Consider the following 16,939-nt stretch of genomic DNA (forward strand, 5'->3'; position numbering starts at 1 on the left):
AGACACACACTGCCGCTTGTCTAAATCGAAAGCACCCGGGCATTTCGGCACACACACACACACACACACACACACACGTGCACGCGATAGCGCCGCGGCGGCATCAAATGATCGCCTTGCAGGGGCAATTAAGTCGAATTGACTATGCATCTGCCAGTTTGAAAAGCCCATCGGCGGAAACCCCGGAATGCAGAGTAAGGCGGGCGTGGCGCGAAAATACGAGCGGTGTAGACTCGCGTAGCTCCGAGGCGTTTCCGGTACAAAGCCGGCCCGCGCCCGGACGCCTGTCCGAGGAAAAGCTGGGAAAAGTAAATTTGTTGTATCGGGGACGCGTCGCCGTGCTCTGGAAAAAGATGGCTGGGTTGCGAACGTGCCGGCTCGCAGGACGTCCACCGCGGCGGCGTCTGCACGCCAGTCAAGGGCGAGTGGGTCCAGACGGTGGCGCAGCGGCAGCAGCGGCAGCAGCCAGGTTCCGCGGCACGTCCGCCTACGTCCGCCGCCCCGCCGCCGCCCGCTACGCACCGTTTCCTGGAGATCGAACCCCAGCCCCGGCGGCTAGGCTCCGCTAGGCTCGACCCGCCCTGACCTCGGACCCCTCGGGTCCCTCGCCCTCGGGCCTCGGCTGGGGTTTCGTCTCCCTGCGGGCGGATCAGTGTTGCCACAGTCGGCAAACATTCACACGATGCGCCGGCGCCGAAAGAGTTGCCAACCTCTGCCTGCCTGCTGGGCTTTGCTCTCGAGAGGTGGGCAGCCCTTCCGGCACCTCGTGGGAGTGTTTGCCCGGTGTGTGGCCACCGCGTCCCGAGCGAGGCGCGGACACGCCGATCGACTTAGCGAGGCGCATGTTCACTGCGTGTTGCCGCCACTATTAAGGAACCAATCTGACTGGCGGGGCGTTCGTGGAAACTTCCAGCGGCCGCCGCTGCGCCGCCAGGCCGACGCTGGACGATCTTTCGGAATGCATGCTGGCGGCGCAAAACCAGCTTGCGACCACCAATTTACTGCCCTTCAAGCAGCCCTTCAAGCAGCCCGTCATCCAGGGCCTGTCAGGGCCGAGCCCTTCCCCCGCAGCCGCGGAAACTGCCGCTGTCAGTGTCAGCGTTCGAATCTGGCCCTAGAAGCAGTCCGAGTAGTCCCTGCGCCGCCCTGCGCGTCCTAGGCGGCCTGCCGACCAGTTTGCGCGGGGCGGCTGGAGGGCAACGCCCCTGCACCGGCCGCCTGATTCACTCGGCCGGCCGCCATCTCGGTCTTCTTGGTCTTCTTGGCTTCTTGGCGGCGCAGCGAGGGGGGCGGGACGCGCAGTCAATGCGGATTACTTCGGCACCGATTAATGCGTCCATGTCTAGATTAATGCGCGCTGCGATCGGGCCGGCGAGGTGCAGCGATCTCAAGCCGCCGCCGGACTGGTTCCGAATCGAACACCGCCTCGCGATTCCGCGGGCCACGCCGTGAGTGCGAGAGAGACAGTGCGGAATCGCTCGGCTAGACACGTTTTGCTGCTATTGCCCTTACATAGTGGTGTCTTCTCCGCACGCTAGTGCGCCGCGCCAAAATGGACTCCTCGTTCCAAGGGCGATCGACTAGAACCATCCAGGCACTTCGAGTCCCGTTCGAGAGAGACGGGGCTCACGCACGCGAGCTGGATGATTTCTGTGGTCCGGCGACAATGGCAATCCAGTGCGCTAGCAGCCCAACTCATTTGCATCTCCTCGATATGCAAACAATGCGCGTTCCGGGCGTCCTCCCTGGAGGCTGGCCGAGGCTGGAGGCACGCTCCAGCAGCACACCATCCGTCTCGGGCCGTGCCGGAAGGAAAACGGATCGGCCGATTGCCTTTTTTTCTCCTTTTTTTGCGCTCCTTCTGCAACATGAGTGCAGTGCCGCCGCGGCGCTGCGGCGTTCCGATCCCACTCCGATACAAACGATACTGCGTGCGGTTCCAGTGGCGTGGCATGTCGTGGCGTGGCCGGCAGGGCGACCCTTCCAGCCTTCCGACTCTTAATTCGTGGATCCGCTCGCCTCAGCCTCTCTTTTTGTGCGGATTGCGTTTTGTTTTTGGCTGTTTTGGGCGCCCCTCAAGGTCGCCCGATCGTGTACCTCGCCGAGTGCGTGCGTCGTGCCGCGCCTTGCCGATCGCACGGTGTGCCGCCATGTGCCGATGCACCGTGCCACCGCACCGTGCCACCGCTCCTTGCGACACATCCGTCGCGAGGCACGCGCCTCAGCGCGCGGCCAGCACACCGCAAACAACAATCAGCTAATTTGACGTTTGTTGTTGTTGGCGGTGGAAAAGTATACGCGGGCGGGACGTGCCTTCCAGTGTAGCTGGCCGCCAAAGTGCGGTCGGGCGGGTCGCGGCGGGCGGCGGGCTTTTCCCGCGCGGTTTCTCTTGAATGCAGGTCCTGCCTGGACCACGGCCTGGACCTAGGCCCGCCTCACTGTGAGTCACACACTGTCACTGACCCACTCTGTGGGCACCTGGGCCAACCCGGGCACGCCGAAGAAATCGCTAGTCATCAACCACGGCGTCAAGTCATGTCAGGCGGCATGAGGGAACCCGAGACATGCGGCGCTGCGCGACTCCGCGTGGCCCGCGTGCCCCGCACGCCGAATCCGAGCGGGGGATCCCCGCCGGACTGTCTCTCTCGCACGAGGGGCAAACAACTTGAATTTAGGTGTACATTTTCCGTGAAATAACGTGAAATAACGGTGAAATAACGTGAAATAACGGTGAAATAACGCCAAAAGAAGCGTGAAATAGCGTGAAATAACGGTGAAATAGCGCGAAATAACGTGAAATAACACGAAATAACGCGAAATATCTTTGAAATACCCTTGAAATAACGTTGAAATAACAATGAAATAACGTGAAATAACGTGAATTTGAAATAACGGTGTACAAATTTTGACGAAGTTGTTTGCCCCTCGCTCTCGCACGCCTGCGCAGCGGCCCGCGAGTGCGAGAGAGAGACGCCCCGTTCGGCATCAGTCTGCGGGTGAAATGGGCCGCGAGAAACTTTTTTGGTCGCCGCGCACGTGGTGGTGGTGCTGGGCCCCCATGGGTGGGTGATGGAATGTTCTACGCGCTTGAGCTTTTCCAACCGTCGTGTTGTTGTTATTTGACGACGTTTAGCGCGCGGTGGCGCGATATTATTTCTTTTCGCCACGATGGCCATTGGCGGACATTGGCCATGGCACTGATTAACGACTGCAGCTTAGTGTCACGCCGCCGCGACCCGTGCGTCGCCCGGAGGATCTTCTTCGTCGACAGAGAGAAACTCGAAGCGATCCAGAAGCTTCTCTATCGGCTCAGGCGCGGATCCAACATTTTTATTAGGCGGGGGTTATGAGGCGATTTTATCCCAGAGGCGAAGAAGTGCGTGTTGCCTACCTTCGAGGTCCAATCATTACCCTGCATCGGCTGTCTCAGAGCCATTCGACAAACATCCGGACTTCCAGACGGCAAAAAGTTTTAGAAAAAAAAACACGACAAAGAAAGGAAAGACATGGATGAATAAGAAAAGAAACCACCGCGCACTTGCACGCTGGGGTAATTCTCGGGACAAATTGGCGAGAAACACGTTGCGTTTCCACGGTGTTGTGACGCGAGGCGGTGCTGGCGGTGACGTCCCGGTGCAAAGTTTCGGACCCGCCTCTTTTTGTTTTTCTCCCCCGGAAGTTTAATCGTTGCGGCGAGTCCGGGAATCGCGGGGAATCTGGATCGATAATGGGCCGGACGATGAGGCACGGGGAATAAAAAGAAGCCGACACGTGAACGGGACGGCACGCTGGGCGGGCTCCAAGAACTGCCTGATCATCGTCAGCACTATTTAATGTTCACACGTTAACACGTTAACACGTTCACGCGTACATACTTACAATCCGCCACGCCAGAGCACCTTCACGCGTTCCAGAGTGCGAGAGTGTGATGCGGCGTGTGTGAGAGAGAGCGTGTGTGTGTGTGTGTGTGTGTGTGTGTGTGTGTGTGTGTGTGTGTGCGCGCGTGCGTGTGTGTGCGTGTGTGTGTGTGTCATCCGGATACCCGGCCGGCCGGTGCGGCTGGAGGGGGCAGCCAGGGCGGGCGTGGCGTGGCGTGGCGGCGGGGTGGCGCGAGCGCGGCAGCGTGGCTGGAGCTATGGGTTCAGCGGGAAGGTGAAGGTCTAGGTCGGCGCGGTCAGACGGCCCCAGGGCTGCCCAAATTGCTGCGGCCCGGGTGCCGTCACGCCGTCACCGGCACCGCCGTGGGGCTCGAGCAGCCACCCCGCCGTCGAGGACGCCGCCGTCGCCGTCGTCGCCGCCGGGGCGCGTCACGCCACCGTCCTGGAGCAGCGCTGAGCAGTGCCTGCAGCACAGCGCCTGTAGCAATGCCCTGACAAGGCCTTATGCAGATAGTGTTTCCAGCGTCGCAGCAGCGCGGCGGCGCACCGAGCACCACATCCTCGTGCACCTGCCAGCCCGCCAGCCCGCCACGCCCGGCGCGTCCTTGGCCGTCAAAATGTCGGCATTATTTTCCGATCGGAAGGAAATCTGGGCGGGCAATGCGGGCGTCGTGTCGCCGGGCCGAGCCGGCCGGACTCGGGCTTCTCGCACTACACTGGCGACACACGCGCGGAACCTGTTTGCTTTCGGAGACAAGTCTTTTTATTTTCGCGGTTGTTTTTCTGCTGATTTTTATGCTCGCATATAGGCCTCCGCTGTGGCGAGTTGATTATCGGGGACCGTCCGGGGTGCACGTCGACGGGCCGGCGCGGCGGCGAGGGGAGGGGAGGGGGTAGAGGGGGCGTAGCCCCCAACACGGTTAGCTCTGCTGTCCCCCAAGATGCGTCCAACGTAATTTCTCATCTGGGCATATGTAACTGGTGACCCTGCTCCTGGATTCGGCCTGATGTTCCTTTCCTCTGCCCGCAGGCGTGCTCATCCTCCTGATCGTCGGCTTGGTGGGCTTGTCCGTCGGCCTGGTCATGATGCTCACCGACCCCTACAACAGGCTGTTCGAGTGGGTGAGTCCGCAAGGCGCATAGCATGGAAGAAAAAATAATGAAAGAGAACAGCTTCCTAGACCCGGCGCGACGGGGCGCGGGGGTATTGGATTGCCAACAAACTGCCGGATGCAGACTTGTCTTTCCTGCCTCCTGTGCTACCCAACCTCGCTTTGCAACTGACTCGAGTGGTGGTTCGACAGAAAGCCACGTTCGGCTCCGGCGGCGAGATGTTCAACCTGTGGGAGAAGCCCCCGGTGGAGCTGTACCTGCGCGTCTGGCTGTGGAACGTGACCAACCGGGAGGAGTTCCTGGCCGGCAAGGAGAAGCTCCGGGTCCACGACGTCGGCCCCTACGTGTACAGGTGAGGGCAACGAAAACAATCCTGTTTTGATGGAAAATGACAACCCGCAAAAACAACGACCTGTCCAAAAAGACACTCGCGAAGGAGGAGCCGCGCACGACACTTAAACTTTGTCTTTGGCCTCCCAGGGAGCGGTTCACCCACGAGAAGGTCGTGTTCAACGAGAACGGCACCATGACGAGCGTGCCCACGCACCCCCTGATCTGGGTGCCGGAGCTGAGTGAAGGTCACAGCGAGAACGACACCCTGATCCTGCCCAACATCGCCCTGCTGGTGAGTGGTCGCCGCGGTCACCGGCACGCCGCCGGCCGGCGTGGTCACTGCGGTCGCGCCTTTCCAGTGAGGAGGAAGTGGAAACGCAAGGAAAACCGGCTGCCGCCTGAATCCCAAAGACCGTTTCTGTCTCCCTCGCACTCGCGCGGCGTCCCTTTCGAGTGCGAGAGAGAGAGAGCGACGAATCGATGCTTCGGAATGTGGCGGCCGTGCGGTATGGCAAGGAATGGCGTGGCGTGGCGTCGCGGCGGCGTCCGCTGCACCGGCCGAGGCAAGCCGCGCCGCGACGCCGCGACGCGCATGACAACGTGGACGCCAACACCCCCAGGACGACGGCGTCCACGACGTTGTCCACGACGCCGACCTTACCGTCGGCCGCTGCCCTCGGCTGCCCCTGTGCGTGTTCGCGTCCAGTCCAATTAGCAGCACGTCGGCGACGACGGCACGGTCCTTAGCTTCAGCCGGACTCGGTGCCATTCGTGCCAAGAGCCTGGCTTATAAAATGCGGTATTCACGCATGCTCGTTCGCGTCCGCTGTCGTCAGTACAAAACTAACTCATGCACTCGCCCCCGGCGGTGCGTACACTGTACACTTACGTGCCGCGGCGAGGCGAGGCGAGCCGGCGCCTTGTTTTGCCGTGTCGCGGTGCGCGGCGGATTCGCGGCGGCCGAACAGCAAACACGGCTGCTAATGAGGGTAACCACTCGCCGCGCCGTCTCTCTCGCACTCATGGGGCGTCCTGTATGGGCGCGAGAGGGACAGAGCGACGAAAACGACTCGCGGAATCAGTCGGCGACCGGCATGGAGGAGGCCCGCTTCCGGAGATGAGAATAGAAGAAAGAGTATGTTTCGACGGTCGTCGAGGTGCGCCTAACACCCTCCCCTTTCCCCGCAGAGCTTCTCCAACGTGATGGCCGACGCGTCCGTGTTCACGAGGCTGGCCGTCAACGTGCTCATCAGGCAGACCGACTCGCAGCCCCTGGTGGAGATGACGGCGCGCGAGTTCATGTTCGGCTACGAGAGCCCCCTGGTGACGCTGGGCAACAAGTTCATGCCCTCCTGGATCATGTTCGAGAAGCTGGGCCTCATCGACAGGGTGAGTACGGAGCCCAGGAGTGCGTCAGGCGGCGACCTCGACCGCCGGCCGGCTGGCGGTTGGGTTGCCTGCGTGTGCGGCGCACTGCCACGCCCCGGCCCGGCCGGTTCCTGTAGGCCCCGGAGCCTGCGCTGCACTGCCGCCGTGCTGCCGAGTGTCACACTGTGCTCAACGGCCCGCCCTCTCCTCACAGATGTACGACTTCGCCGGCGACTTCGAGACGGACTTCACCGGCGAGACGGACGTCAAGAACTCCGGCCTGATCGACAAGTACAACGGGCGGCCCTACCTGCCGCACTGGCGGCGCGAGGAAGGCGACGGCCCCACCACCTGCAGCAACGTGCGCTTCGCGTCGGACGGCACCAAGTTCAACTCGTACATCGAGCCCAACCAGACGCTGTCCTTCTTCCGGAAGTCCATGTGCCGGGCCATGCCCATGGTGAGTGCGCGTCGCGGTGCGCGTCGCGGTGCGCGTCGCGGTGCGCCTCGCGCGTCCCCGACAACACGGCCATAAAGAACGACTCGGAAACGAGTGACGCGCCCCCCATTCCCATGCCGCTATCTAAGTAGACCGGGTGGGCCATTGCCGCCATGGCGGCCATGCAGCAACACACAGTGTGGTGCAGCCTGCAGCGCCAGACGCCTTTCCGAATGGATTCGCGGGCCGCCCCGCCGCCTTAGCGCCTTAGCCAGCGCGCTCGCCAGCGCGCCGATTCCCAAACGGTCCGTCTTGTCTCCGTCTCTTTCTCGCACTCGTGGAGCGTGCCGTGGGGGTGCGAGAGAGAGCCGGCAGGCCGGCGGCGTGGCCAGCCCCCTCGGCCGTCTGGCCTTTTATCAGTGGGGCTGCTAGACACGCTGCCTGCGCGCCGGGGATGTCGGGGTTCGCGTACACTGCGGGACAGGGTGGGGTGGGGTGGGGTGGGGTGGGGTGGGGGTGGGGTGGGGTGGGGTGGGGTGGGGTGGGCGGGGTGGGGGGGGTGGGGCGGGGTGGGGCGGGGTGGGCGGGGTGGGGCGGGGTGGCGCGGGGTGGGGCGGGGTGGGGCGGGGTGGGGTTCCGATATTCGGCCGCCACGGGTGACACGTGCTCGCGATGCTGTCTAGACGTGTCCAGATGACCGGGAATCCCCAGAGCCGACAAATATGAATAAACTCAGTCTCCTCATTCAGCAGCGGGAGGCCTCAGGCCGCGTCTAGCAGGCAGAGCGGCGCTGCATGTATATTTTCCTTGAAAACAGAAAACATGGGTGGCACTTTGATCGCCGGCAGGAAAGTTACTGCGTCAGAGCGGCACTCGCGGGGAAACGACAGCAGTTTACATGCATCTAAAGAGGCTTCGGAGATTGCCGATAGATTTGATCCAACAAGCAATAGAATTTGGAAAAAAAAGGAGGATAAACATGAGCCTGAACACGCGCTCGCTTTGTACTAAGTTGGTCCGCTGCGTGTTTGCAGGTGCGCGTGGGTGAGGCGAAGCGGTCCGGCATGATGGGCTACAAGTACACCTTCAAGAGCGACGCTCTGGACAACGGCAAGGTGAACAAGGACAACAAGTGCTTCTGCCGGCAGGGACACTGCCTCCCGGAGGGCCTCATCGACGTCACCGACTGCTACTACGGTAAGCGAATCAAGCAAATTACACTGACAGTAACTTTTTTTTTCTTCTGTGATTCTCGAAACTTTTACGGTAGTCTGCGCGGTGGCGGCGGCGGTGGCTTTAGTGGTTGTCGGTACAGGTGTAATGTTGTTTTCCGCGGAGCTGAGCTGCGGTCCCGACCGTCCCGACTGCGAGCCGCGGATCGGCGCGCATTCCACGCCGCCGACTCGGCGTGCATCTCGTGACCCGCGCCCCGCCACCAGCAACCCGCGACACCCAAACGCCTCCCCCAGCGCCTCATGACCGTCCTCTCCTCTGTGTGTCCGCAGGCTTCCCCATCGCCGTGGGCTACCCGCACTTCTACAAGGCCGACCCCGCCGTCATCAACGCCATCGAGGGCGTGTACCCGGACGAGAGGAAGCACGAGACCCACTTCATCATCGAGCCGGTAAGCTTGCTTTTGTTTTCTGCAGCAGGGTGGCACTTCCGCAGTGTCACAGTGCTGGTCGGCGACTGGTTCCTCCCTGGCCGACGTCACCGACATCGTGCTGCTGCTGCACGTGCCGATGCACGTGCGGCGTGCACGGGAGCAGAGTAATACATCACGCACTTGAAGGGGCCGAGCGCGGCGGCGCGGCGGCGTGACTCTGGCACGTGACGGCTCGGGCGCGGAGAGTAACCCACCGCCTGGGACCCGTCGCATGCAGTGGTCACATTAGTAGGCGAAACGGGTCGGCAACCTCACTGCGCCCACTGAGCAACGTCCCTGCCGTTGTCGTTGGACTCTGACTGCGTGGAATCGAAACAAGCGAATCTCTCGTTGTGCCGTTGGCTTATCCGGTCTCTTGCCGCCTTGTCCACAGGTGTCCGGCATGCCGCTCGAGGTGGCCGTCAGGAACCAGATCAACATGGCGCTGGGCGACCTCAGCAACATGGCGCACGTCACCAAGTTCAGCCACATGGTGCTGCCCCTGCTGCACACCGAAATCGTAAGTACCGACAGTGGCAACTCGAGCCGGTTGTGTGGCCTATCCGCGAGGCGCCGCCACCGGTTTGGCCTTTGGCCGGGCTGTACGATGGGGTGCCTACTGACCCGGCGCCGCCGCTCGCCGCTCGCAGTGTCTGATGGCCGTCTCTCCGTGTTGCAGGGCATGAAGGAGCTGCCGTCCAACATGCAGGTCAAGTTCATCATCTACATGGTGATCCTGCCCGTGGTGACGGTGGTGCTGACGTGGGTGTTCCTGGTGGGCGGGCTGGCGCTGATCGGCGTGTGCCTGGTGGCGGCCTTCTGCAACCCGTGCCGCCCCGACGTGGACGTGGAGACGCGCCGCAACTCGCGCGCCTGGCTGCAGCAGGACACGGACGTGAACAAGGCCGTGAGGAAGCAGATGCCCGAGCTGCTGATCGTGGAGGCGGAGCGGCACGCGGCGCAGCTCAAGCACGGCATGGCGCGCGAGCGCGAGATGCAAGTGTACCGGTCGCTGCTGGCCCCCGACGACGGCAACGACGTGTCCGGCTCGTCCAACGCGTCCTCCAGGAGGACGTCCTTCGAGCAGGCCTACTGCTAGTGCGCTGCTAGTGTGCTGCTAGCGCGGCGGAGGATACCACGGCCTCCCCGAGGACCTCGACGAGGCCCCGGCGGAGGGCCCGGCAGACAGTATTATGGCAGTGCCTAACCACCCTGCTGGCGGGGACGTGCGGCGCGGGGCCGGCGCGGCGACGCGGGGACTGCGCCCCACCTGACTGACTGCAGCTCCGCCCCGAGGCCGTCGCCACCCACCCCCAGCCGACGGCGTCCTCCGATGACCGGGCCGTGGCGTGGCCGTGGCGTGCTCGTGACCTGGAGCGGGACTCCTGGGGCGCGCCGCCACGACGGCCGCCACCACGGCCGCCACCGCCACGGGCCGCAGTGGCGGCGCCCTGGCCGCCCCGGTGCCTTGCACTGCCTTGCTCAGGGCCTTGTTTGAGGGGCGGCCGCCGGGCGGCTCCACGTGGCCGTCAAGAGCGACAGGAACCCACCTTGCAGCTTGCGGGGGAAGAGTGACGCTTCCCAGAAGATTGCATCCAATTCGTCCTTGTGGTAGTGTAAGGAAGGTTGTTTTGTACGCTGTTATGTGATGGACTTATCGTTTTAATTATGTTGCTCAATCGTGAAATTGTTTTGTCTCCTTCTCATTGGAGGGAAAGTCTGTGATGTGCTACTCTTGCCTGGGTGTAGTTTTTATGGTTTAACTTTTATGTGTGATTATTCCTGACCTTATTAATTTATTGTTTTATCGTTGTAAGGACTCCATTTCGTACATCCCTGTGCAAGTGGAGAGGTCAGTGTAATTTGTGTTTTCTTCTGACGACGAATTCTTGAGGGAATCGGATGCCAACTGGGCAGCTAAACAAGGCGGATGGATCCGACATTGCCAACAGGGTATCAATTAGAAAAAATAAAATTGTTTAAATGTAAATTAGGCAGAGGCAGAGTAATCAAAACTATGAGTTTTGGCCGTTTTATTGCTCCAGGGATCTTTAACTCATACTGTAAATCTTTTGTACATAATTTCATAATCATCCATATCATTCATATATGTAGTTTTTAAGGTCATAATGCTCCATTTGAACTGACACAGTAACAATTATGGACTTGTAAATAATGTTCACATTTAATAATCATTTTTGTTGTTGAGGTTTAAGGATGACAACTTCTGCTTATTGTTCTTAGTTGTATTCTGACGTCCATGATATGTTTTTACTGACCTTTTCCTTGAAACTCAATTGAACTCTAGTCTCTAAAGTAATCGTTCCAGCATTTTTTTTGTTTCGATTTGTTTTTTTTATTTTCTTAACTACCGTGTGTCCGCGGGCATCAAAAATAAATCCGACCTGTTGCTGTATTTCTTGTCCATGTCATTTTATCGATCAATAGAACATAAGAATTGGCCATAGCATTTCAGCACCCTCTACTTACAGGAGCGGTTTTGGGCTCTCACTTTGAGAAGCTCATGCAAACTGTATACGTGTGATCAGTTTGAGCACGAAACCTGTTTCTTCCCTTTCATTTATTTATGCCTCTCTCACTACCCTCTCCCAGTGTTGTTAGGAACTCTAAAAGTAGTTGTAACCATGTTTCCGGAGCTATCAAAGTTTGTTGCTTATAATAATACGTAGTGTATCAAGCGCGCCCAGCCGGCGCTGAGTAGCTTTATTTCATGATACCTGTATATACCACTGTTTTAAATAGACATGAGTAATAATAAATTGGGAAAGAAAATATCGCATTGGTTTCACTTTATTCCCGTTTGATTTGACGAGTTGGGCAGTCTACTTTTCGAGGTGGCAGTTTTGCCGCCGCTGCCGTCTTAACATCACCCTGGGGCGTGCTGGCTGGGTGGCCTACCTCCACGGCGCCCAGCCCCAGGTGCGCCAGGTGCGCCAGGTGCCTCCAGCACTCGCCCCGTTTGCGCCGGGAAGGCAGGCGCCCCATTTGACGTGGCTCGCACGTGCATCCTCTCCTCGAGCGTCACGCGCGGGGTAGCGACGGATCAGTTTTTTCGCGGGTCGCAGGAGAAAAGAGCCCGGCGATACCCTGCTTCGTAAGTGACCCTGAGTTCCTGACCGGCGGTCTTTTGTGCACGGAGTAGTGACAGTGGGTCGTTTGTGGATTCCGCGCAGAAGAAGCACGCTGGTTGCAGGTGGGATGTCGCGGGAGAGTGTGTGTTGGCGAATCACAAAATTCACGTTTCTGGCATGGGTGCGTAGGCCTGGCGTAGGCGACAGAAAAACAGAGCCAAATGCGAAGTACCAAGAAACACACAAGTTAACATATAACACACTTTAATCCCGCTTTTGCACGATTTCCAGCTCTCGAATTTCTGATTTCAGTCGAAATTAACAAAAATGTCAATACTGTGACTACATCGGTAACACTGAACTATCTAACTATAAATTACGCACGTACTCTTTCACACACACACACACACATACACACTTAAAGGTACTCGGAAAAACATGTAAGATGTTGCCTACCCATACAGGCAATCTAAATACTTCATAATACAATAGTAACATCACAGCAGTTTCTTATAGTTGTGGAAAGATTGTCTTCCATAATCATCCAAACTAAAAATGAAACACGTCACTCTATTCAGGGAAGATCTTTTCCAGGGGAACCTTGGAGAAGACTCTGTTGGAGATCTGCTTGAACACCTCGCCGAAGCCATCCGAGATGGCCGGCTTGAGCTCCTTCAGCACCTCGGCGGAGTTCTCGTTGAGGAAGTGGTTCATGGTGGAGCCTGCGAACCAGATTCAAAGAGTCTCAGCAAAACGCAGAGTGCCACAGAGTGCTTCGGAGCGCCGCGTTAGGCAAAGGTTTTCCCGCTTACCGAGCTCCTTGTTGCCGTTGAACAGGTTCTCGAAGTTGAGGTGAAGCTTCTTGGTGTCGATGGTGAAGGAGAACTCCGTCACGTTCAGGTAGGTCTCGGCGCCGCGCTTCGTGGGCACGCCCTTCAGGACCACCTTCAGGGTGGGCTCATCTGCAGCAAAACAAGCGCTTCTTATAGCTTTGCTGCCCCAACAAGCAGGCCAGGACATTGTGAGGTCTAAGGATGCCATCTTCGGCACCTGGCTTCATTTGAACTTTGTTTTGACACCTCGAGGAGGCCCTGCACGCCGTGGCCGCGGCCGGCCGCCACACCTACCCAGCTTGAGGTTGCATTTGCCCTCGCCGTTGATGGGCAGCACCAGGACGCGGCCCTTGATGGTGTACTCGCCGTCCAGGAGCAGGGGCTGGGACACGTCCACGTTGGCAGACATGGTGTAGGTCTCGTGGTCGTAGCTGCGGACGCCAACAGAAACAGGCCATGCTGCGTTACGAGGATCGGAAGACCCCTTCAGGGTGATGAGAGATTGGGGGCACCGACGTACCTGGCCTCTTTGATGACGATGTTCTTGACGCCCTTCAGGTCCAGCTCGCGGAACTCCAGGTCGATGGCGACGGGCCCGGTGCCCTGGTCGATGGACAGCCTGGTCATGTGGAGGGGGTCCACGGGGAAGATGCCGAGCGACGGCTCACCTGCGGCAGCACAACAACGACGCGATGCTTGAGGGACTCGGAGGGACTCCAGGCGGCGGACTGGCGGACGCCGGGGCCGGCCGGGGTGGCGACGTCAACGCGGACGGCCTTGCGGGGCACGGCGGCACCGCGGCCCTCCGACTCATTCCGAGAGTCGTTTTCGTTGCTCTGTCTCTCTCGCACCGCCACGCGACGCCCCGTGAGTGCGAGAGAGACAGCGAATGGGGCCCGGCGGAACGCGAGCGGCGCGGAACGAGCCGCCAAGCTCACCTAGGCCTACTTGCGGCGCTACTTACTGCGCTGCGCCGCGACGCCGCGACTTACCGAAACCCGATTTGCACGCGGGGTGGCCGGGGGTGGCCGGGGGTCGGCCGGGGGCACTCGCCGCTCGCATCGTTGTGCACTGCACTAGCGCCCCAGAGAACACCTCGCGCATTTTCAAGTCGGGAAGGAAGCCTCTTGATGGACCGGGTGATGAAGAAAATGAATAAAATAGCGACCCTGGGAGGGCACGTTCGCGTTCGGGGCTCGCCAGGCCAGGCTGCGCGTGGAGCACTCGGCAAACACCGAGGCAATGACCACACCGCGACGCGACGTGCGTGGCTTACAATGCCGAGCGAAGGCTGGCTTTTGGGGGAAGCGAATAACTCGGGCGTGGTTTCGCGAGTGGCGCGAGGCAGTTTCGCGAAGCCAGCCGGCGGCCGGTCGAACCGCCAACCAACCCGCCGCGGCGGCAGTCTGCTCTGAAAGTGCCACCGCCTTGATTGGCAGGACCTGCAGGCCTTCGCGGACCTCTTTTTCCTCCCTTTTACAAGAGCTCGACCTTGACCATGTTCGCCGCGCACCTCGCCGCCGTACTACCCGCCGGGCCGGTGGGTCGCCGGGAAGCTTCGGGAGGCGCTTGGGACGCAACGGTGCATTTTGGGGGCGAAAGCTACAACGCGGTGGGCCCGGGCAGCGCCGGGCAGGCAGGCCCAGGTCGGTGGGGAGGTCACTGCCCCCTCGATCCTCGAATCGGCTTGGATGGCTCGAGGAAGCAGGGCGAGACAATGCGCGCTTCCGAGCGCGCTTCCCTCAGCAAGAACACTGTCGTGCCGACGCAGCTCCGCGGCGCACTCGGCTCCTTGGCATGAAATAGCTCCCCTGCCAAACTCGACCAAATACTCACCCTCAGAGGCGAGCTTCATGAGGGCTCCGGTCATGGCGTCCTTGAAGCACTCCTGGAACTGGGGGTCGCTCCTCTTGCACACCTTCCAGCTGGAGGCTGCAAATCGGGAACAAGGACCTCAGTTCGGACAAACCCAAAAGCGTCCCGTTGCAGTAACAGAACCTCCTCGGGGCACTCACGGAGTTTGCCAGCCTTCGCGTGCGCCGTGCAGCACGCGGCGGCCAGGACGGCGAGGAGGATGAGGTACTTCATGGTGGCGGCGGGCGGGACGCGGCACGGTGGCTGCTGAAAAGCGGTTTGAAGCGTCCGGGCCGACCCTGCTGCTTTATACGGCCTGGGGTCCACCAGGGTCCACGCGCCCCTCCCCGCCGCACCGTCCGCGCCGTCCGCTGCGGAGGTGGTAGCCATGCTTCCGCAGGAACTGGGCTGGCCACTGCCTCAGCAGCGTCGGTAGCGTAGCGTCGCGTCGCGGGTGGCGGCGGCGTGGAGGGAGGAGGCGGTGGCGTCCTGCGGCTGGGGTGGCCGGCCGAGAGCTATCGGGGAGGGGAGGTACTCGACGGAGGGCGCAGAGCGTGTCCTTGGCGTCCTTGGCAGTCCTTGCGTCGGAAGGGCGGTCTGCTCCAGAACCAAAGAACCGGCTTGCACTTTGTCCGGCACTGGACAGGCCGCGGATGGTGAAGAGCGGCGGGCGACGACTGCAAGCTGCAAGCGGCAAGGTCGAGCAAGGTCGGCAGGTGAAAACTATCCTCATTATGCCTCGTGTTTGGTCAAGTATGGCGGCGGCACGCTTAACGTTTTCACCCGAAAAACACACGGTGGGCTTGGCATGGCTTCGTGATTTGCAGCTGCGCTAGCGGCCGATGAGTGGTGGTTGTGCAGAGTGGTCACCGCCAACGAGCACCTTGCGCGTCCACGGCCCACTGTCCGCGCACTGGAGCGGCGTGCAGCGCGGTGCAGCGCCGCGCCGCTCTGCGTCGCTCTGCCGCAATCACAGTGAGATCCGTGTCACGGCGACGGTCCAGCTCCTTTGCCTTGGTTTCCAAAGTGCCGCACAACGCGGTGTGGGTGCGGGGACGAGGAAGATGCGCTGCAGGGCGGCGCGGCAGGACTGACGGCGTGCCCTCGAGGCCCCCGTCGAGGTAGGCAGTCCGCCGACGGCGCTGCGTCCGGGACTGCCTTCCGGTTGCGATTGGTCGCCTCGGGATGCACACTGCGTCGTCACAGACTCGGGCGTGTTCGGACGGTCGGGCCACGACGGCGCGAGGCGCGACGGCCCCCAGAGGCGACCAGAGCGTTGCTTGCGGCATGGCTTCGACACGCGCTTCGACAGCCGCCCCTCGAAGGGCGGTCCATTTCCCCGGAAATCGTTAGGCGAGAGATGACCTGGCATTTTGCCTGCTCCGTGTGTGTTTTTCTCTGTTTGTTCTGCTCGCACTGGGAACTCTGTCTGCGCCCCGCACTAGACCAGCTTGGCGTGCCAGTGGCACGGGCCGCGGCCTGCGGGCTGCCTGGCGTGCGACGTGCCTCGAGAGGTGCTGCGGCTGCGGCGACAGAGACAGAACAATGCAGCAGGGCACGGCACGGCGCGGCACGTCACGGCGCGGCCACGAGCGCGGTTTAATTTCAGGATCATTCCAGTGTCCACCCGAACTGGGCGGCCTGCCCTGTAATTTGGCATTCGGCCACTGCAGGACGCTGCGTACTCATACTCAATGAGGTAGACACGTTTCCCACCGTACCCCCGAAAAAAAAACAGGGAAAAGACACACACAATCACCATCCATTTTCACATTAAGAGGCGTTTGCGCTGCGGACTTAAAGATGTCTTTTGAGGTGGCGGGGTACATGAAGGAGGCGGGGGACGCTCGTGTCGGAGAGCGCTGCAATTTGACACTGGAGTTTCATCGTCGCCGGCTAAACAGCCCTGGGACACGTGCTGCAGGAAGAGTTAATTCCTTTTCATTTAGCTGCGTGTCAGAGAGGAACTGACTGAAGCCGACAATCGGTGAGGTGAGTCAAAGGCGCGAGGAGGTGTGCACTCACGGAGCAACCCGAAGCCACGCATTACGCGTACGTAAACGTAATACCGTTTTCGGGCGAAATGTGACTATATTATCGCATTTCAATGCCGTGATACACGCGTTATGCGACCGTCGCACAGAGTCACACCGAGCAGCCTGAACACGATTCCTGGTAGTGACACTGGATGATTTCTCCAACGAGTGACTGACTGAATGCGGGGTCTACGTGACCCGGCGGCGGCGGCACGTTGAGGCGTCGCGGCGTCGCGTGACCGCCCGGCCGCCCGAGGAGGACAAGCGGGGCGTCGCGGTGGCGCCGGCCGCGGCACCCGGCACGTCCAACACTGCCGCCGCCGCGGGTTCGCGAAGAGAAAGACGTCG

At 60.6% G+C, this 16,939-nt stretch overlaps 2 protein-coding genes across 3 annotated transcripts in view; one reads left to right on the top strand and one right to left on the bottom strand.

The window, feature by feature from the left end:
- The window catches only part of LOC117649189 (scavenger receptor class B member 1-like), a 36,161-nt gene extending 26,089 nt beyond the window's left edge, over nucleotides 1-10,072 (top strand). Inside the window, exons 2-10 of one of the 2 annotated variants that reach the window (XM_034391689.1) lie at nucleotides 4,909-5,000; nucleotides 5,183-5,343; nucleotides 5,472-5,616; nucleotides 6,513-6,713; nucleotides 6,907-7,152; nucleotides 8,166-8,328; nucleotides 8,637-8,755; nucleotides 9,171-9,296; nucleotides 9,456-10,071. In XM_034391689.1, the coding sequence (XP_034247580.1) occupies nucleotides 4,909-5,000; nucleotides 5,183-5,343; nucleotides 5,472-5,616; nucleotides 6,513-6,713; nucleotides 6,907-7,152; nucleotides 8,166-8,328; nucleotides 8,637-8,755; nucleotides 9,171-9,296; nucleotides 9,456-9,875 (1,673 nt within the window). In that variant the 3' untranslated portion in view covers nucleotides 9,876-10,071. Of the gene's footprint in view, nucleotides 1-4,908; nucleotides 5,001-5,182; nucleotides 5,344-5,471; nucleotides 5,617-6,512; nucleotides 6,714-6,906; nucleotides 7,153-8,165; nucleotides 8,329-8,636; nucleotides 8,756-9,170; nucleotides 9,297-9,455 lie in introns of both variants that reach the window. The other variant, XM_034391688.1, reaches the window with a different exon arrangement.
- A 2,043-nt stretch (nucleotides 10,073-12,115) lies between these two features.
- On the bottom strand, nucleotides 12,116-14,857 carry LOC117649190 (protein takeout-like). The gene is made up of 6 exons (XM_034391690.1): nucleotides 14,717-14,857; nucleotides 14,538-14,633; nucleotides 13,222-13,369; nucleotides 12,996-13,132; nucleotides 12,681-12,830; nucleotides 12,116-12,590 (listed from the first exon to the last, which is right to left on the bottom strand). The coding sequence occupies exons 1-6, from the start codon at nucleotides 14,787-14,789 to the stop codon at nucleotides 12,439-12,441; spliced, it is 756 nt and encodes a 251-aa protein (XP_034247581.1). The 5' UTR covers nucleotides 14,790-14,857; the 3' UTR covers nucleotides 12,116-12,438.
- Between the last annotated feature and the right edge of the window lie 2,082 nt (nucleotides 14,858-16,939).

The sequence above is a fragment of the Thrips palmi genome, unplaced genomic scaffold (genome assembly GCF_012932325.1).
Source record: "Thrips palmi isolate BJ-2018 unplaced genomic scaffold, TpBJ-2018v1 HiC_scaffold_4, whole genome shotgun sequence".
NCBI classification, from domain to species: Eukaryota; Metazoa; Arthropoda; class Insecta; order Thysanoptera; family Thripidae; genus Thrips; species Thrips palmi.